Source organism: Chrysochloris asiatica, unplaced genomic scaffold (assembly GCF_000296735.1).
Source record: "Chrysochloris asiatica unplaced genomic scaffold, ChrAsi1.0 scaffold00239, whole genome shotgun sequence".
NCBI lineage: Eukaryota > Metazoa > Chordata > Mammalia > Afrosoricida > Chrysochloridae > Chrysochloris > Chrysochloris asiatica.
This window is the reverse complement of record NW_006408757.1, coordinates 1211143-1233354: the sequence shown is the minus strand read 5'-3', so window position 1 is coordinate 1233354 and position 22212 is coordinate 1211143. Positions and strand designations below refer to the sequence as shown.

Below are 22212 nucleotides of genomic sequence, written 5' to 3'. Positions count from 1 at the left end.
CTGCAAATAGATCCATGTGTATACTATGAGCACACAGAGGACAAAGTTATGAGAGCTTCTTAGCTATCATCAAAAACCTTGAGGGACTGAGACACTGAGCTTTGAGGCTTGGAATGATAGGCTTAGAGGACATCAGCTTAACTGGCATAATATAGTCAGTCCACAAAGACAGTGTTCTACATCTTATATTGATGAGTAGCAATTTGGGTCTTAAAGCTTGTAAGTGGCCACCTAAGATCAATTATAAGGAGCTCTGGTAGCATGGTGGTTACGAGTCGGGCTGCTAACCTCATGGTCAGCAGTTCAAAACTACTAGCAGTTCCATGGGGAAAATATGAGGCTTTCTGCACCCATAAAGATTTATGGAAACCCTATGCAAGGTCGCTATGAATTGGAACTGACTCAATGTCACTTAGCAACAACAAAGATCAATTATTGGCTTCCTTCCATCTGGAAGAAAAAAGAGTGAAGAAAATCAAAGACTCAAGAAAACATTTAGTCCAAAGGACTATTAGACCACACAAGCCACTGCTTCTATTAAGCCTGAGATCAGACAAACAAGATGGTTCAAGGCTACCACTACTGATTGCACTAATCAGGATCACAATAGAAAGTACTGGACAGAGTGAGAATAAAATGTTTTGTTTTTACCATATATTTAGTCATGTAGGAAAATAGTATAATGGTAGTGGAAGAAAACAAAACTGTCTGATGGCAGATAGTAAATCAATAATTATGGCCCTTAACCAATGTACTAACCTAACTATTTACAATGTATACTATATCTAGGATTGCTGTAAAATTTCACTCATCTATAAATATTACTAATCCCCCAACAAAGCATTTTAAGTCTCCTTTTATCATTAATATTGTATTGTTTTTTAAAAAAGAATTTCACAGTCAATCCAATAGACTACTGGAACATATGAACATCAGTCTCCATGTGCCTGGCTACCACTACCAACTGCCCTGAAAGGGATCACATTAGAGGATCCCAGCTAGAGTGGGATAAAATGTGGAACAAAACTCAAAATTATTTCATAACAATAATAACAAACAGGTTTACTGGTCAGAAAGAGACTGGAGGAAACTGAAATTATGACCCTCAACCACAGGTCTGTAAAGGAACTTACCCTCTTAGCCCAATTATCAGCCAAATAGTAAATAGGCTTACAGTGGGGGTAAGAGGAGCAACAACACTATAACAAGATATACTCACCATTGAATGGTCAATCGTTCAAAATCAAAAGGGCAGTATATGCCTAAGGACAAAGTTGAGAAGAGATAGGAAGGTAGATGGAATGTAAATAGGAACCACAGGGAGGAGCCAGGAGATCTGTGGTTGCATGGAGGGGATTGTAATCATTGAGATGAAACAAAGTACATGATTTGTAAAGCTGATGATCTTGTCTGTAAACCTTCACTCAATTTACAAGAAAAAGTTTAAAAACTAATAATAAATTTTTAAAAATGGATTTCCCCTGATTTTCTGTTTTCCATCTATCCCTTGTCAGGGTTCAAACAGGTAAATTGTCAGAGTTCTTAACAACGTCTTGCTGCACGTACTTAAGCTTCATGGACCCTGGGCCTGAGGGTAAGCTGTGCATTGATTATGATGACACTGAGCTGGAATCTGGTGACTGGATGGATGACTTTGATTCAACTAGTTATGGTAAGGAGATTTTATAAAAGCACTGACTTTGTTGGACAAGATTACAAAATATTGACTGCATTTTACTTAATATTTCTTGCTGCTAGCAGTCTCACAGTGTACCATCCTCACTCCTATCTAATATACTCAGATTTCTACTTTACTTTTCATCCCTGTACTTACCTTTGGTTTTTGGCTAATATCCCTGTGGTATTTGTGGAGTTATGACATTGGACAATGCTTCAGTAAGGTTATAGAAAAATGACTGTGATTTTGAAATGGGAAGAAGCACTGGTGATTGAGAGATATTTTTATCAGGGATAAAATATGTAGTAAGAAAAGTATACAGTACTGCTTTTAACATTAAAAAGGGTAATAATATAACATTTATCTGAGTTTTTAAAAATATAATATCAGAGGCGCATACCAAAACCACTTGGGGTAGTTTGTAAAAACATTCAGGATACCTGTTGTTTTCATTGGGACTCCTGGTTTGGCACTGTAATATCAGCACTGAACTATGAACCACAAGGTTGGCAGTTCAAATGCACCACCTATGAGTCAGAGTCAACTGGATGGCACTTAACAACAACAAAAACATTTTTTTCATAGAGGACAGTAGTGTAGGATTCTCTACACAGTCTGTGTGAGAAACCTAGGTTTAATTCCCAGCCAGTGCACCACAAGCATAGCTACAGCTTGTTTGTCAGTAGAGACTTTTGTGTTGCTGTGATTTTGGATAGGTTTCAGTGGAGTTTCAAGATTAACACAATGAAGAAGGGTCTGACAATCTACTTCCAAAAATCAATCAGTGAAAACCTTATGGATCACAACAATCTGATAATGTTGTGCATGGGATTGCCATGAGTTGGGGGTCAAATCAGCAGCTAACAACAACAAATTGTTTTCATACTATAAAGTAGACAAAATCAAGAACAAAATCTTTTGTGTTGCTAAGAATATGAAGATAATATAGTGAGAAAAGGGAGTCAGATGATATAGTCAGAAACGGTAGAAAGATAAGGCTTTCTACTTCCTTGAAGATTTTAAATACAGGGTTGCTATGAGTCAAAATTGACTCCACAGCACTTAACAACAATAGTGAGAAAATATTTGGGGGGCATGGGTTAAAAATGACTGAGAAACACTGCCTTAAAATGTTAAAGCATTCATCTATCTCTGGTAGCGCAGTGGTTAAGAGTTGGGCTGCTAACCTCAAGGTCAGCAGCTCGAAACTACTAGCCATTCCACAGGAGAAAAATGAGGCTTTCTACTCCCATAAAAATTTACAGCCTCGGAAACCCTACACAGGGTCACTGAATAGGAACCAACTCCACACACACAACTACCACCACCAAACAGGAAGAGCATTAAATTATTTGAATTCCAAAGAGAGAAAGACCACTATGAGAATTATTCTTCTAATCCTGGTGTGACACTGTAGGATAAGCACTGGACTGCTAATCCCAAGGTCATCAGTTCAAAACTACCATTTAGTCCTTGGAAACCCTATATGGAGTCGCTATGAGTTGGAACCTACTCATCAGCACTTAACAACAATAAACTATAATAAGGCTCACCTCCATTCACTGTTTTGGTATTTGATCATTAGTTTGTGTCTTGAGGCAGTCAATTTCTTTGACTCGGAGTCCTGGTGTGGTGCTGCAGGATAAAGCACTGGATTGCAAGTTCAGTGGTACAAACTCACCAGCTGCTCCTCAGAAACCCTACACAGGGTCAGTATGAGTTGAAAATGACTCAACGACACTTAATAACAACAACAAAAGTTTCTTGAGAGCATAGGAACTATATCTTCTTCACCACTGAAACCTCAGCACTTAGTACAGCACCTGATGCATATCATACAATAAATATTTGGTGAATGAACAAATGAAGTGATTAAAAAGACCAGTCTGTGGCTAATAGTCCCTTCTACTCCATGCTCACATGGAGATAGTTCTCACATTTACAGCTGTAGCTGACATTTGTGAAATTTGGTTTTAACTAGGCTCAATGATTAGTGAAAGGTTTTTATCCTTCCCCAACCCTTCTGCACAAAATCTCATATTAGTGCGATATGAAGAGTTCTGTTTTCTGCGTTTTTCACCACCACTACCATTGCTGCCACTACTATCACACACACACACACAAGTGTACACATACACATATTATGGAATGCTTGCTGCACCTGACCTATAATAAATTCCTATTGCTTTGAGAGTCCCTAACATTGTCTAAACAAAATTGAAGAAGAGGTTGTTGTTAAGTGCCGTCGAGTCGGTTCCGACCCATAGTGACCCTGTACAGGGTTTCTGAGGGTGTAAATCTTTACTGGAGTAGAAAGCCTCATCTTTCTCCCGCGGAGCGGCTGGTAGTTTCGAACCGCTGACCTTAAGGTTCGCAGCCCGATTCGTAATCACTACGCTACCAGAGTCCTGGCCATAGTTTCTGAATCTTAAAGCTATGAGACTGCAGAACCATGAGCTTCAAACAACTTACTTCTTGTGCTATGGTATGCGCACAGGAGTCATTCTGTTTGTTGAGGTGAGGTAGATTATAAAGTGCTGAAATGTTCTTTTTTTTTTTTCTTTTTCCCTACCCCACTAACATTGTAGCTCACTGTGGTGATGGAGTTACTCATTATTTAGATCACCTTTTGACACTCTGCTCCCCATATTAAACTACCCCCAATCTCACAGAAGGTAGGGCTAGATTGGCTCCAAGCTGCCATCCAAAATAACTGCAACTTAATGTCCTTGGTGACCAAGGCCAAGGAGTTGTAGGTACAGAATGAGTAATACTATGACTCACTGGAGTCAGACATAATATGAATAACAGGATGAGAGTGGGACATTAATTATAATGTAAACAGGAACTTTAATTTGTTCAATGCTTTATCCCCAGCATCTAGGACAACATTTAGACTCTATAGATAGTCAATGAATATTTATAAAATTAATTAATTGGTTATAATTTGCAGTGGATAGTGTTATTTACTCTGGTTTAAACAGTAACCTGGTGCAAAGAGGTAGAACAAAAGACAGGGAGCACATTCAATTTTAACAATAATGTACTAAAATGGTGGAGTTTTTCCTTTTAAATAAATTGCTCCTTGGGAAATAATTTCATTTAAAGATAAAACATTGTAAAACTGTTACAACAATAGCCATGCAATGAAGAAAGAGATAGTCTCCCTTACGCCAACTGTAACAATAGCCATGCAATGAAGAAAGAGATAGTCTTCCTGACGCCAACTGTAACTTGTACAGTCAATTTTTCCAGGACTGTGGAGATGTGTTTCTCAAATACAGTACTCATTCTTCAACAATTCTCCTCCCCATGACCACTATCTTCCTTCAGTAGTATTTACAGTAGAGGCTGTCTTCTACTACACATTGTCAGGAAAAGTCATGTTTCCTAAGACATAGGCAATGCCTTTATGATAGCAACATATGAAGGGAGAGGAGGAATTCTTAGGTACATCTAGAGGACTTAAATATTATGTTTCAGTTATTATATAAATAATGAAAATGATTATACAGATGAGAATGATTGAGATGCATGTTCTTGCTACCTAAAATTTTATTGACTGTTCATTACTAACTAAAGATATTAAGCATGAACACTGGGAAATAATTTAACATTTAGAAGAGAAAAGTTTTACAATACCCTTTGAGTATGCTTCCCTAAGAAAGGGGTTATGCAAATAGATGAACATTACTAAGTTATACTCCTAGAATGTGAATTAGGAAACTTGAAATTAAATCTCAGCTCTGCTACTTAATTGCCTTCAGAGGTTATTTGAGCTCTGTGTCTCTCTTTCTGTATCTGTAAAATGATGAGAATTATGAGCAAATCTGTCTTGAGAGGTTATGGTAAGTATTTCAGCAATAGACTGGAAGTAAAAATCTTAGGAATATCTCCAATTTGGTCAGCCACTACATTATTTTATTTCCTTGAATCCTTTCTCTCTTTTTCTCAAGTGAAATTCATCTGCGAGATAGTCTCCTAGGAGAGTCCAGACAACATACAAAAAAAGCCCAAGAACTTTTTGAAGCCCCATTGTGCTACTGATGACATTAGAATTTAATATCTTATATGTCTAGGTGATGCTAAAATTTTACACATGCAATTTAAATTGATTAATTTGACATTCCTTAAATTGTCTAATAAGGAGCTCTGGTAGCATAGTGATTACGAATTGGGTTACTAATCTCACGATCAGCAGTTCGAAACTACCAGCTGTTCCAAACTACCAGCTGTTCCATGGGAGAAAGATGAGGCTTTCTGCTCCCGTAAAGATTTACAGCCTTGAAAACTCTGTACAGGGTCGCTATAAGTCGGAAGCGACTCCATGGCACATAACAACAACAAATTGTCTAATATTTATGTCTTTTCTTTGATATTATCAAGAAAAGGTAAAGTTCTCATTTTTGTTCTATAACAAACTGACCTATATGTGTTTTAACTTAGAAACTGTCACTGTTGACCTCAACTATGATTTTTAACAATGATCTAAACATTTTCATGAATGTCAAATTCTTGCAGATGTTCACATGTATCCTCCTATGAAGTTATTTCAGGCTTCCCGGCCTTCACTCAATTTACTTGACTCTTCTGATTCCCGACAGGAGGACCAGGTAAATTTGCACATCAGGTATTTTTCTCAGCATTTTCTGAAACTGCCATCCTTATGGAAAATAATAGAACTAGCCATTATAGTTTCTGTTAGTAGCCTGTTGATGTTGGGTACCATTGATTTCGTTTTGTCTCATAACAACCCTATACACAACAGAATGAAACACTGCTAAGTCCTGTATCATTCTCACATTTGTTGATAGGTTTAAGCCCATTGTTGCTGCCACTGGGTCAATCCATCTCCTCTTTTTCACTGACCCACCACTTTACCTACCTAGCATTGAGGTGCAATCCATACTGAAAGCTGTAGTCTTTGACTTTCATCAGTGTTTAAAGTCTTCTTTGCTTACAGTAACTAAGGTTGTGTCATCTGCATGTCATAGGTTGTTAATGTGTCTTCCTCAGTTCCTGATGCCAAGCTCTTCTTCATATAATCTAGCTTCGCAGATTATTTGCTCAGCATACAGACTGAATAAGTATGGTGAAAAAATATAACCCTGCTAATTTTTAACCACTTAGTATCCCTTTGTTCTGTTCTAATGACTGCCTCTTGGTCTATGTACAGGTTCCTCATGAGCATAATTAAATGTTCTAGAATTCTCATTCTTCGCAATGTTATTCATACTGTGTTATGATCCACACAGTTGAATGCCTTTACGTAGTCAATAAATCACAGACAAACTTCTTTCTGGTATTCTTTGGTTTCAACCAAGTTCCATCTGACATCAGCAATGATACCCCTCATTCTATCTATAGATCATTTTTTGGTAATTAACATCTTAACAATATTAAGTCTTCCAATACATGAACGTGGAGCATGTTTCCATTTACTGAAGTCTCTTTTGTCTCTTTCAACAGTGTTCTATGATTTTCATTGTATAAATCCTTCACATCCATGGTTAAATTTATTCCTAAAGAGTTTTCTGTTAGATACTATTATAAATGGAATTATAACCCTAAATTTCCCTTTCAGATTTCTTATTGCTGGTATATATAAACCCAGTTAATTTTGTTGTTTACCTTGTAACCTTAAACTTTACTAAATTTCTATATTAGTTGTAGACATTTTCTTGTGGGACTCTGGAATTTTCATAACAAGCAATCTTACTTGTTCTTTTCAAATTGGGTTACCATTTATTTCTTTTTCTTTTTCATTGCTATGGCTAGGATTTCTAATACTCTAGTAAATGGAAGTGATGAAAGTGGGCAATGTTGTCTTGTTTATGATTTCAAGGGGAAAGTTTTCAAGTAAAATGTTGGCTATTGGCTTCTCATTCATGCCCTGAACCATAGTGAGAACTTCCTCTTCTATTAAAATCTTCTTTGGGGTTTCATCCAAAAAGGATGTTGGATTTTATCAAGTTTTTTTTGTTGGCTTTTTTGTTTGTTTGTTTGTTTGTTTGCAAAGGAAAGTGGTCTAGGGCCCAGCTGGAGAAATTGGTCTGGGGGTGGGTGGGAAGGAAGACATTTTAAGGTAGAGAAAGGGGGACTAGAAAGACACTCATTACACATATCTTCAACTAGCTCAGTCAAGTATAAGTGAGAAAGAGTTTGATCTGAAAGCTACATACCAAAGTATTCATCAGCAGTTACCTTTGGTGAGTGGGTAGAAATGGAAAGAGGAAGACTTTTCACTTTTATTTGATGATGTTGTTGATTTTAGGTGCCATCCACTTTTTTCTACCTCCGAGAAATCCTGTGCCCAACAGAATGAAACATTGCCTAGTCATACACCTGCCATACAATTATTGTCATCTTTGAACCCATTGTTGTAGCCACTGTGTCAGTTCATCTCATTGGGGGAGGGGGTCATCCTCTTTTTCATTTACACTCTACTCTGCCTTCAGATAGCATGTACAAAGTATGTGAGATGACGTCTCACCATCATAGCTTCCAAGGAGCATTCTGGCTGTGTTTTTTCCATGACAAATTTGTTTGTTTTTCTGAGAGCCATGCTACTTTCAATTTTCTTTGTCAACACTACAATTCAAATGCATCAATTCTTCTTTGGTCATCCTTATTTATTGTCCATATTTCACATGCAAATGAGTCAACTAAAAATACCATTGCTTAGTCCTCAAAGTGACATCTTTGTGTCTTTTGCAACAGATTTGCTTAATACAATAAATTGTTCAATTTCTTTACTGTAGCTTCCATGAACATTGATTGTGGATCCAAGTAAAACTAAATCCTTGACAACTTCAATCTTTCCCCCATTTATTATAATGTTGCTTACTGGTCCAGTTATGAGAAATTTTGCTTTCTTTCCATTAAGATGTAATACATACTGAAGTTTATATTGTTTGAAATTTATCAGTAAATGCTTCAAGTCTTCTTCATTTTCAGGTACCAAGGTTGTATCATCTATGTATTATAGGTTGTTAATGAGCCTCTTCCTGTCCTGATGTCATGTTCTTCATGTAATTCAACTTCTCTGATTATTTGTTCACCCTACAGATTGAATAAGTATGGTGAAAAGATACAACCCTGACACACACCTTTTCTGATTGAAAATCATTCAGTATCCCCTTCTTCAGTTTCATCTGTGTACAAGTTCCTTGTGATCACAATTAAGAGTTCCAGAATTTCCATTCTTCTCAATGTTATTCATAATTTGTTATGATATCACAGTTGAATGCCTTTGCATAGTCCATAAAGCACAAGCAAACATCTTTATAGTATTCTCTGCTTTCAACCAAGATCCATCTGATGTCATCAGTAATATCCCTCAGTCTGTACCTTCTTCTGAATCTGGCTTGAATTTCTGATAGCTCTCTGTTGATGTACTGCTGCAACCATTTTTTAATTATCTTCAGCAAAATTTTACTTGCATGTGATAATAATTACTCTGTTCAATGATTACCACATTTTGTTGAATTATCTTTATTTGAAGTGGGCATAAATATGGATCACTTCCAATTGATTGGCAAATTTCTTGGCGTAGATGAATGAGTGCCTCCAGCTCTGCATCAGATGGTTGAAATATTTCAATTTGCATTCCATCAATTCCTGGAAACTTGTTTTACTGTAGTTATTGTTGTTTTTTAAAATGTTTTGTTGTGAATTATGTGATAGCTTACATGGGAGAACATTTGCTTTACATTCATCCTATTGTATATCATTTCATTACCATGGTTACAATCCTCTCCATGCATCATCAACCAAGCAAAGTTATACCCTACAAGCCTGCCCCTGGTCGTCAGCATACAGTCCCTCTCCCTCTCTGGATCTAGTCTCCCCAGCTGCTCCATCTCTCCACGTCATCATCTCTGCCTCCATCTCTGTTGTCACTGTTTCTCTAGGTAGGGTCCCACACTCCACTGTTCTCCCTTGGTGGTCCTAGGGACCACCGCACCTGGACTGCAAGATTAATCACTCCCCTCCTTTCCTAAAAAATGTCTACCTTTACATTCCCAACCTTCACAGTCAGTCCTGATAGCAATTATTCACTATTGTGCCACATGAGTGTTATCCCCATCTCCTTTCATCAGCCCCACCCAGACAGATTGGATACTACTCAATGGTGATTCTACCTTCCTCAGCGCCCTCTGGATCTAGGCTCCCTCTTGAAAGCTTGTAAGCCAGTCACTTCTTGTAGCTCCCTCCCCCCTTTTGGGTAGCCAATGTCCAAGATGCCCATCCCTGTCTACCCTGTGTATTGAGGGGGTGGGAATGATCCTCACTGTAAACATGTATTCCCGCTGTTGAGCTACTGCATCCATATAGGTGTAGGTCAAGTTCATCAAAGTACATCAGATTACTCTTTTTTTCCTCTTCTTTCTTCTTCTAGTTGAGTTCTGATCATCCAGCCATTGAAGCCAGGTCAAATGGGTATTATCTGCAATTGTGGGTGCTCTAGTGCATATGGCCTCTCTTCTTATCAGCTGGACGCTTTACTCTACACTCTAGTCCTCTGTGGCTATGTCACTGTCTCTGTGCCCAAGAGTCCCCAGGTCTTACCATACTGCTGGCCAACCAGGTCTCTACCCAAGTTCATAGGAGTCTATTGAACGTGATAAGGCTTAACTCTCAGCTTCATTGCTGTTTTTCCCTCACTTCCTCTTATTGGTGACCAATGAGCAGTCAGAGTACATGTCTGCTCGTGTATTCCCATTGAGTCAGTCTTGGAAGGGGTTTGCCCTGTGAGTACCCAACCACTTGCCTTGATGTCTCCTGGGTGAGCAACTTGCTTGTTCTTGTAATAGTCAGTCACACTGCCATTATTGTTTTGTATTTTTCCTGTCAGTCTTTCTTTCAAGAAGTATCTTCTGTTCCACTAGCTGCTCCAGGCTGGTCTGCTTGTCCTTTCAAGTGGAAATTTCCCACCTCTGAATATTCTGGATGCTGTTTAGGATTCCACCTATGGTCTTATGCAATGCAGAGGCTCTGCAGGAAGCCTCCTTCACTGGGCAAGTTGTAGCTCCATTTTAGGTATTCCAGTCAGTTATAGGCAGAAGACGGACTTACAAGCTTTCTATGGTGATATTTCTGGCTATTCCTTTCTCTCCCCCTCAAGGGTCTATTTTATAATGATATGCAAGGGAAACCAAGATTCAAAAGACAGCCAAGCATCTTAACATTGTTTTCCCCCTTTTGCCCATTCCAACCATGCCTCAATCCCTATATCCCAGAGCCCTGTTGTACCAAGGTTGTGCATACATCATTATTTACCTCTGTCCCACTTAGCCCATGCAAACCTGCTTAATTGTTCTCCCATCCACCTTGTTATTCCATTCCCATCTCCCTTCTTGTGTATTGCCCCCCTCCCCAGCACCCAAATTATCTTGTGTCTATTCCGTACCTTGTACTCTACCTTCCCCTCCCTCCCCTCACCCCAACCCCTACATCCCTGTAACCAGCAAAGAATCCCTACCCCCCTTAGTATGGGTTGTTTTTCTTAGTCTTTTACAATAGTGGCTGAAGCCTTGTTTTTTGCCAAAGCATTCAGTGCTGGCTAGTCTTCTTGCTTCAATACCATTTCTTCTTGAACATATGCTACCTCTTGAAATGATTGAACATCAAACATTTCTTTTTAGTACAGTGACTCAGAGTATTCCTTCCATTTTTTTATACTCGTTTTGTGGTGGTAGGATGGTAGGAGTAAGGAGTGAAGATTAGGTTTGTGACTATGGACAGATCTAGGCTAGGCCTAGGACTTTGTTTATTGTTAGGGTTATGGTTAAGATTAGGGTAAATGTTAAGACTTGAGCTAGGGCAGAAATAAGGCTTGGTCTAGTTTTTACAGTTGCAGTTAGATTTCAAGAAAAAAATAAAAATAAACCTATTTGATTTCATCTTCATTTGGAAGTTCTGAAATTGAATTATTCCTTGTTTTTACAGTATGGTGTTTTTGTTGTTGGTGTTGCAACTGTATTTGTGACCCTCTCTCTATATTCAGTTTTATACAATTGTTTTACTTTGCATACTTCTATATCTGGGCTGAGTCTAAGTGATATTGTCATGTATGTTAGTCTCCAGATATTGTCTGCAGTTGTTAGTTCTCTTTCCAAAGAATTCCCCTTAGTATTTTTTGTAAGGTTGATCTGGTTTATATAAATTCTTTTAATTTCTGTTTGTCTGAAAATGACCCAATTTCACTGTCATATTTGATGGACAGTTTTACTGGATATATGATTCTTGGTTGGCAATTTTTTCTTTCATATATTGTTGTTGTTGTTGTTAGGTACCAGCGAGTTGGTACTGACTCATAGCGACCCTATGGACAACAGAAAGAAACACACTGCCTGGTCCTGGGCCAACCTCACAATTGTTGCCACGCTTTAGCCCATTGATGCTGCCACTTTGCCAATCCATCTCGCTGGGGATCTTCCTCTTTTTCTCTGACCCTCCACCTTACCAAATATGATATCCTTCTCCAGTGAATAGTCCCTCCTGACAATATGTCTGAAGTATGAGAGATGAAATTTGGCCATCCTGGCCTCCAAGGAGCACTCTGGCTGCACTTCTCCCAACACAGATCTGTTGGTTCTTTTGGTAGCCCATGACACTTTCAATATTCTCCCCCAACACCATAACTCTTCTACTGTCCAGCTTTCACATAAATGTATATATATCATTCCATTGTCTTCTTACCTGAATAATTTCTACTGATAAATCAGATTTAGTCTTATTAGATCTCCTTTGTAGGTAATTTTTCATTTTTCTTAAGCTGCTCTCAGGATTCTTTCCTTGTCAAAATTAAACATTTTGAAATGTTTGATTATATTAAGTCTTGGTGTTTTTCTCTTCAGGTCTACCCTATTTGGGGTTTATTCAACTTCTTGAATATCTATCTTCTCAACTTTTAGGGACTTCTTTTCCAAAAACTCTTGGACAATGTTTTCCATGGGTTTCTTTGTCTCTTCATTTTCTGGAATTTCTATCACATATAATTTTTTCCTCTTGATAGTGTCCCACATAAATCTTAGGCTTTCTTTGGATTTTTGTTCTTTTTTTCTGGTTGTTCTTCTAACAAATCAATATTGAGAAATTTTCTTCAAGCTCAGTAACTTGGGTTTCCATTGATTCAATTCTATTTCTTTGCTCTTTCAGTGTATTATCTATTTTTGAAATATTAGTGTTAATCTTCTATCTTTCTAGTTGCTGTTTTTTGTATGTTTCCTTTTTTTTTTTTTTCAATTATTTTGACAGTTTTTTTCCTGAGTTTTTCCATAGTTTTGTCTATGTTTTCCTTGATTTCATGTGTAGTCTTAATTTTTTTCTCAATCTTTCAAAGTTACTTAATTAACATTCTTTGAAATTTCTTATAAGATAGTTCCAATACCATTTCTGGTATTTTATTATTTGACTCTGTGTTTTGGTCACTTGTTTGAGATACTCTGTATTACTTTTTTGTGTAAGCTGAAATTGTCTGGTTTCTTTGAGTCATTGTGGTATTTATATTTAGTTAATGATTGTATTTTGGTGTATTCTCAGGCACTCTCCACCTGTCTCCTGGTAAATGTGGCAGATAATGAAGTTGTAAACACAATTAGTTCTCTGTTCACTTTGTGTACAGGCAATATGGGTTCACATGCCTCCAGCAGCAGAGGCATAATGCCAGGTGCCTGACTCCAGACAGAGAAGAGGCTGTGCAGGTGGGTGTGCCACTGGCCATGTCCCCAGCTACCAGAAGCATACAAGAATAAAGGAGAATTGCAACCCCTTGTCATCACCCTCCAGTCATGTCCTGTGCCCACAGGCCACTGTATCAATAGCCTCTCCAAAAGCTTACAGTCCACCTGTTTTTCTTTTATCTCACTACTCTTGTTCAGCTTCCTCTTCTAGTTGACATTCAATCCACCTCTCTTACCCATCTTCTGATGCTCAGGATTCCAGTATAACCTTCTGTATCTATTTCACTCATTCTCTTGTGCCTTGTTCCAAACGGTCAACTCAATGTGTCTGCTTACTCCACGATCTTGCTCTGGAATCCTCTATTTGCAGCTTCTTTTGATGATTCCTGCATTGTTCAACATTTTGCCTATAGAATCTTTCGATATTGCACATTAAGGCTTGAATATTTTCTTCATTCTTTCAACTTGAGAAATGATAAGCATGTTCATAACTTTCGGTTTCCTTTCTCCAGGTCTTTGCACATTTCATTATAATACTTTGTCTTCTTGAGCTGCCCTATGAAATTTTCTGTTCAGCTTTTTTACTTCATCACTTCTTCCTGTTGCTTTAGCTTCTTTATATTCTAGAGCATTCTTTTTATTTTCTTCTGACACCCATTTTGGCATTTTCTTTCTTTCCTGCCTTTTCAATGACCGTTTTTCTTTCTTCATGTATGATATTCTTGTTGTTGTTGTTGTTGTTAAGTGCCGTCGAGTCGGTTCCGACCCATAGCGACCCTGTACAGGGTTTCCGAGGGTGTAAATCCTTACGGGAGTAGAAAGCCTCATCTTTCTCCCGCGGAGCGGCTGGTAGTTTCGAACCGCTGACCTTAAGGTTCGCAGCCCGATTCGTAACCACTACGCTACCAGAGCTCCTTAGTGTCATGTTATTTTTAGTTTGCTTTTTAAATGAGCACATTCTCTAGCCAGGTTTTAAGAAAAGTTGATTTGTATATCATAAATCTTGAAAGTAGAATAATTTTCGAGCAATAACAGGCAGTGTTTCATTCTGTTATTCATGAAGTTGCTTTAAGTCAGAACTGACTTGATTGTAGGATAAGCACTGCACTGCTAACCATAAGGTCGGCAGGTAAAACTCACCAGCTACTCCTCAGAAACCCTATACAAGGCCACTATGAGTTGTAACCAACTCAACAACACTTAACAATAATAACAAAAATATAATGTTTTTGCTGTGCTTTGTATTAACTTTAAGGAATTCCTCTGGCAAAAGTTTAAAGATAAAAAGTTGACTCACTCTAGTGCTTTAAACTGAGCACATTATCAACTAAACTTCTTTTCTTCTTTTCTCAAACTAAAGGTTCCCTCTATTCATGTAGAAATGCATCTTCCTAGAGACCAGTCAGGGGAGGTGGACTTCAAAACACTGGTTTTACAGTTAAAGGAGAACTCAAACTTACAAGAGCAAGCCGATACACTCTACATGCTCTACACCATGAAGTAAGTTATGGATATTATAAATCTACTTTTCTGTTCATATAAAAATAAAGTATAGCATAGTAGATAGTGCATAGCTTTGGAGTCTCATAGATCTAGATTTGAATATATTTTTACAACCTACATACTATGTAACTTCAAAGTCTCAATTGACCTTACCTATAAAATGCAGATTATACCTACCTAATAGAACTGTTACAAGGATTAAACCAGATATAATATCTATATTCCTGATGTGGCACTGTGGGATAATGCACTGGACCACAAGTTCAGTTGAATTGCAAAGACGGCGATTCAAATTCATCAGCTGTTCCTCAGAAGCCCTATCCAGGGTCTCTAGAAGTCAGAAACAACATAACAGTACTTAACAACAACAAAAAAATACCTATAAAATCACTAATATAATATCTGTCACATAATAGTTGATCAATAACTGATAGCTATACATAGATCAAGAGTCAGTCATTTGAATAGAACAAAGCATCACTGAATGGTTTTAAATTGGGAAAGGTGTGCACCAGGGTCGTATTCTATCATCATACACATTCAGTTTATATGCTGGGCAAATAATCTGAGAAGCTGGATTATATGAAGAAAAACATGGCATCAGGATTAGATGAAAACCCATTAGCAACTTGCAATACACTGATGATACAACTTGCTTACTGAAAGCGAAGAGGACTTAAAATGTTTACTGATGAAGATCAAAGACCACAGCCTTTGGTATGGGTTGCACCTCAATGTAAAGGAAAAAAAAAATCTTAACAACTGGACCAATAAATAATATCATGATAAATGGAGAAAAGATTGAAGTTGTCAAAGACTTCATTTTACTCAGATCAAACATCAACACTCATGGAAGCTGCAGTTAAGAAATCAAACAACTTATTGAATTAGGCAAGCTTACTGCACAAGACCTCTTTAAAGTGTTCAAGAGCAAAAATGACACTTTGAGGACTAAAGTGCACCTGACCCAAGCCATGGTATTTTCAATAGCCTCATATGCATGTGAACATTGGACAATGAATAAGGAAGATAGTAGAAGAACTGATGCATTGGAGTTATGGTGTTGGAGGAGAATATTAAAAGTACCATGGACCACCAAAAGCCCAATCTTTGTTGACAGAAGTACAGCCAAAATGCTCCTTAGAAGCCAGGATGGCCAGACTTCGTCTCTCATACATCAAACACACTGTCAAGAGGAACCAGTCCCTGGAGAAGGATTTCATGCTTGGTAAAATGGAGGGTTGGAGAAAAAGAGGAAGACCCCAGTGAGATGGACTGGCACTGTGGCAGCAGCAATGGGCTCAAGGTTGGCTCAGGACCAAGCAGTGTTTCATTCTATTGTGCATAAGTTTCTATGAGTTGGTACTAACTTGAAGGCACCTGACAACAACATAAAAATTGTTATCTGTATTATAATTGATATCAAAAAGAAAACCAAAGCAAACCCACTGCCATCTAATCAATTCCTATTCATCTTGGCCCCATGTGTTATAAAGTAGAATTTCTCCATAAGGTTTTCTTGACTGTAATCTTTACAGAAACAGCTCAACAGACCTTTCTTCCACAGTGCAGTCACTAAGTTGGTAGCTGAGCACATACCATTTGTATCATCCATTGTTGTTGTTGATGTTATTAGGTGTCATCGAGTGGGATCTTGTATATGTGCATGGTGGTGGTGGTGTGTCATGAAGACTCAGAGCGACCCTGCATAGGGTTTCTGAGGCTGTAAATCTTTACAGGAGCAGAAAGCTTCATCTTTCTCCTATGGAATGGCTGGCAGTTTCAAACTGCTGCATAGGTTCTTTGTTGTGACCCTGTATAGGGTTTTGGAGGCAATAAATCTTTACAGTAGCAGAAAGCCTCATCTTTCTCCTGTGGAGCAGCTGGTAAGTTTGAACTGATGGACTTATGGTTAGCAGTCCAGTGCTTATCCTACAACTCCAGAGCTCCTTTAAATTTATCTCTTTTTGTTGTTGTTAAGTCCATCAAGACAGTTCCAATTCATAGCGACCATTTATAGAGTTTCTGAGGAGCATCTGGTGGGTTTGAACCACAAATCTTGCAGCTCAAACTGACCTTGTGGTTCATCCTGCAGTGCCAGCCTGGGCCATGTGAATTCAGACTAAATATCTTCCTCCACAACAGGCTCAGCTAAAGACAAAAAAAAAAAACCTAGCTTTTTAAATTCATTTGCATATATTTTGACTTGCCCAAGAGATCTGAAAAACAGTGGGCAGCCAAATTCCTCCAGGGGAGTCATTTTTCCCTATATCAAGATGAAGTAAAAAATTTTAAAGGAAGCTTATTTTTGCAATATCTAAAGTGTTGACAAAGATTTTTATTTAAAGTGTGGTACAAATGAAAAGACCTGTTGAAATGAAAGCATTTCATTCATTCTCTGAAATGAACACAAACATGGGAAAAATTAAAATATAACTTAAAAAAGTATTCTTAATTCAATAATATTATTGGCAGGCAAAGTCCTACTTTTGTAAGTGTTATCATTTTATTAAGCTTTATTTTATATCAGTCAAAGTAAATGACTTTTCTAAAGAACACTCTTCAAATGAACCTTATATAAGTCTCATGGGGGCAGGAATAAAATTAAACCGGTTTATGTTTCCCCTTATGATATTATATGTTGCAGTAGCATAACATTTTAAAAACGACACTATGATAAACAAAGCAATACATATACATATATGTTGTTGTTGTTGTTAAGTGCCATCGAGTTGGCTCCAACTCATAGCGACCCTATGCACAACAGAAGGAAACACTGACCAGTCCTATGCCAACCTCACAATTGTTAAGCTTGAAGCCATTGCTGCAACTATGCCAATTCATATTATTTGGGGGTCTTCTTGTTTTGCACTGACCCTCCACTTTAACAAGTATGATGTCCTTCTCCAGGGACTGTTTCCTCCTGATAATGTGTCTGAAATATGAGAGACGAAATCTGGCCATCCTGCCTTCTAAGGAGCATTCTGGCTGTACTTCTTCCAATACAGATTTGTTTGTTCTTTTGGCAGTCCATGGTACTTTTAATATTCTTCTCCAACATCATAACTAAAATGTATCAATTCTTCTATAGTCTTCTTTATTCACAGTCCAACTTTCACATACATGTGACGCTACTGAAAATATCAGTTATGTACATTTTATTTGGATTCAGTCGGTGGAGGTGGTGTACCCTTAGCTATAATTTCTTCACACATTCAACAAGACAAAAAATACCTTGGGCACAACTCTGTTTAGATGATCAAGACACAATTCCAGTGAAAACATAATAAAACCAACTTGAATGATAGTAAAAGTAAAAAACAAAACACCACATGGGATCTAGGGCTATAATAAAATACCCTTACACATACCTCACTCATTCAGACTCCATCTGCCTTAACGCCCTCAAACTTAATTGAATCTCACCAGCCTCTCCTCAGAAACACTATACATGGTTGCTGTGCGTAAGAACCAACTTGAAGGCATTTAAGAACAACATAAGAGGAGTCTGGTATGGCACTTAGCAACAACAACATAAGAATAGTCATTCTACTCACAGGATAGTCTATTTACATTCTTGTTCAAACCATAAAGGACAATGAGGATTCTATATGTTCCTGTCTAACCGTTAAAGTATTTAGGCACTTCTACATCATTGTCCAATCTGTAAAGTACAAAGTGGATCCCATTCTAAAAGAGAGTTATTGTAGAACTCTTTTAATTTGCTCTGATTTGTAGTGCCACAGAAAAAGAGTTATAGATTTCCTGTAATCTTTCACATCCAACATTCCCAACCTTACTTATTTACCACATGCTTACTGATTAATGACCAGTAGTGCCTCAGCAGATTCTGCTCTGTTGGCAACCATCCACAGAAAACTCTCACATGAAATAGGTCGACATTTCCCAACTCTGCTGTAGGGGCCACAGCATCTCAGGAAGCCATTGCTGTTTTGTGCTGTGCTGTCGAGTTGGTTCCAACCCATAGCAACCCCATATAGGGTTTCCAAGGAGCGGCTGGTGAGCTGGAACTGCTGACTTTTTGGTTCAAACTGACTTTGCAGTCTAGCACATTAACCCACAGCACCACACCAGGACTTCCAAACAGCTATGTTGTTGTTGTTAGGAGCCATCGAGTCAGTACCGACCAATAATGACCCTAAGTATAACAGAACGAACCACTGCCCGATCCTGGGCCAACCACAGTATTGTTGTGACGCTTGAGTCCATCGATGCTGCCACTTTGCCAATCCATCTCACTGGGGATCTTCCTCTTTTTCTCTGACTCTTCACCTTACCAAACATGATATCCTTTTCCAGCAACTGGTCCCTCCTGACAATATGTCCGAATTATGAGAGACGAAGTTTGGCCATCCTGGCCTTCAAGAAACACTCTGGCTGCACTTCTTCCAACACAGATCTGTTGGTTCTTTTGGCAACCCACAGCACTTTCAATATTCTCCTCCAACACCATAACTCAGAAGCATCAATTCTTCTACTGTCTTCCTTATTCGAACAACTGTCTCTTGGTCCAGGTACAGATTCCTCATGAGCACAATTAAGTGTTCTAGAATACTCATTCTTTGAAATTTTTTCCATAACTTGTCATGATCCACACAATTGAAAACCTTTGCATAGTCAATAAAGCACAGGAAAACATATTCCTGATGTTTTCTGCTTTCAGCCAATATCCCTCATTCCATGGCCTCTTCTGAATCTGACTTGAACCTCTGGAAGTTCTCTGTCAATGTATGCTTGCAGCTGCTTCTGTATTACCTTTAGTAAAACTTTACTCACATGGAATATCAAAGATATTGTCCGATGATTTGCGCATTCCATTGGGTCACCTTTCTTTGGAAACGGCACAAATACGGATCTCTTCCAATCAGTCAGCCAGATAGTTGTTTTCCAAATTTCTTGGCAGAGATGAGTATGCTGCCTCACTTTCTTGAAAGATTTCAATTTTTATTCAACCAATTCCTGTTGCCTTGTTCTTTGCCAATTCCTTCAATGCACCTTGGATTCTTCGTTCAGTATCATTTGCTCTTGATCATATGCTACTTCTTGAAATGATTGAACATCAACCATTTCCTTTTGGTACAGTTACTCTGTGTATTCCTTCCATGTTCTTTTGATGCTTTATGCATCATTCAATAATTTGCCCAGAGAATCCTTCAATAATGAAAGTCGAGGCTTGAATTTGTTCTTCAGATCCCCCAGCATGAAAAATGCTGAGCGTGTTCTTCCTCTTTGGTTTTCTGACTGCAGATCTTTGCACATTTCGTTGTAATATTTGACTTTATCTTCTTGAGCTGAGCTTTGAAATTTTGTGTTCAGCTCTTGTACCTCCTCATTTTCTTCCATTTGCTTTAGCATCTCTATGCTGGAGAGTAAGTTTCAGTGTCTATTCTGACATCCGTTTTGACCTTTTCTTTCTTTCTTGTCTTCTTAATTGCTTTTTGCTTTCTTCCTTTATGGTTTTCTTGATATCAGCCCACAACTCTTCTGGGTTTTGGTCTTTAGTGTTTAATGTATCAAATCTGTTCTTCTGATGATCTCTAAATTCAGATGGAATATATTCAAGGTCATATTTTGGCTCTTGTGAACTTGTTTTCATTTTCTTCAGCTTCAGTTTGAGTTTGCTTATGCGCAACTGATGGTCTTTTCCACAGTCAGCCCCTCACCTTGTTTTGACTGATGGTATGGAATTTTTCCATCATCTCTGTCTTCAGATGTAGTTCATTTGATTTCTATGTATTCCATCTGGTATGTTTCTTATGCTATCTAAAGAAAGTATTTGAAATGAACAAATCATTGATTTTGCAAAATTCTATCATGCGATCTCCAGCAGCATTTATATCACCAAGATCTTATTTTCCAACTACTGATCCTTCCTCTTTGTTCCCAACATTTGCATTCCAATCACCACTAATGATCACTACATCTTCATTGCATGTTTGATGAATTTCAGATTGAAGAAGTTGGTAGAATTAGTCTATTTCATCCTCACTTGCTTTAGTGGTTGGTGCATTAATTTGAATAATAGTGGTATTAACTGGTCTTCCCTGTAGGCACATGAATATTATCCTATGACAGACAGACAGCATTGTACCTCATGACTGATCCGGATTTGCTCCTTTTTGCAATGAATGCAACACCATTCCTCTTCAATTTGTCATTCCTGACATAGTAAACCTTGTAGTTGTCAGATCCACTAATCTGTCATTTTGTCATACTGTGGTGGATTGTGAGTTGCTTTGATTCTGGAAGCTATGCCACCAGTGTTTAAATACCAGCAGGGTCAGCCGTGGTGGACAGGTTTCAGATGAGCTTCCAGACAAAGACAGACTAGGAAGAAGGAGTGATGAACTACTTCCGAATATTTAGTCACTGAAAACCTCATGAATAACAGAGAAACAGTCAGATATAGTGCTGGAAAATAAATCCCTCAGGTTGGAAGTCACTCAAAATGCGACTGGGGAAGAGCTGCCTCCTCAAAGTAGAGTTGACCGTGATGACATGAATGGAGTAAAGTCTGTGGGAATAAAGCCCATGGGACCTTCATTTGCTTATGGGGCACAACTCAAAATGAAGAGAAACAACTGTAAACATCTATTAATAATCGGAAAATAGAATGTATGAAGTATGAATCTAGGAAAATTAGAAAATGTCAAAAATGAAATGGAGACTCTACCTTCCTCCACATCCTTTGTGTCTAGGTTCCTTCTTGAAAGCTTGTAAGCCAGTCACTTCTTACCTTTGAATCCCTCCCCACATTTTGAGTAGCCAATGTCCAAGTTGCCCATCTCTGTCTCCTCTTTGTGTGGAGGGGGTAGGAATAGTTCTTGCAGCAGGGATTTGTTTCCTCTTTCGAACTACTGCATTTATAGGTGTAGGTCATGTTTATCGAGTTGTATCAGATGATGCTTTTTTCCTCTTCTTTCTTGTTTGGGTTGAGCTCTGTTCGTCTAGTCATTGAAGCCAGGACAAGTGGGTATCATCTGCAAGTGTGGGTTCAAAAGACAGCCAAGCATCTTAACATTCTTGGACCTAGATACAAAGGACGTGGAGGAAGGTAGAGTCTCCAGTGAATAGCATCCAGCCTGTCCAGGAAGGACTGATGAAATAAAATACAGATGGGTCTCTTGTGATGCACTAGTGAATAATTGTTATCAGGATTGATTGTGAGGGTTGGAAATTTAAAGGTGGACATTTTGTAGCAAGGAGGGGAGTGATTAACTTTTCAGTCTAGGAGCGGAGGACCCTGGGACCATCAATGGAGAAGAGTGGAGAGCAGGATCCTACCCAGAGAAGCAGTGAGGCCTGAGATGGAGGCAGAGAAGA

The 22212-nt window shown here is 38.3% G+C and overlaps 1 protein-coding gene across 1 annotated transcript in view; it reads left to right on the top strand.

The window, feature by feature from the left end:
- The window catches only part of PHKA1 (phosphorylase kinase, alpha 1 (muscle)), a 436562-nt gene that overhangs the window by 310632 nt on the left and 103718 nt on the right, over window positions 1-22212 (top strand). Inside the window, exons 18-20 of the mRNA XM_006873408.1 lie at window positions 1515-1672; window positions 6200-6291; window positions 14726-14865. Of these exons, the coding sequence (XP_006873470.1) occupies window positions 1515-1672; window positions 6200-6291; window positions 14726-14865 (390 nt within the window). The remainder of the gene's footprint in view (window positions 1-1514; window positions 1673-6199; window positions 6292-14725; window positions 14866-22212) is intronic.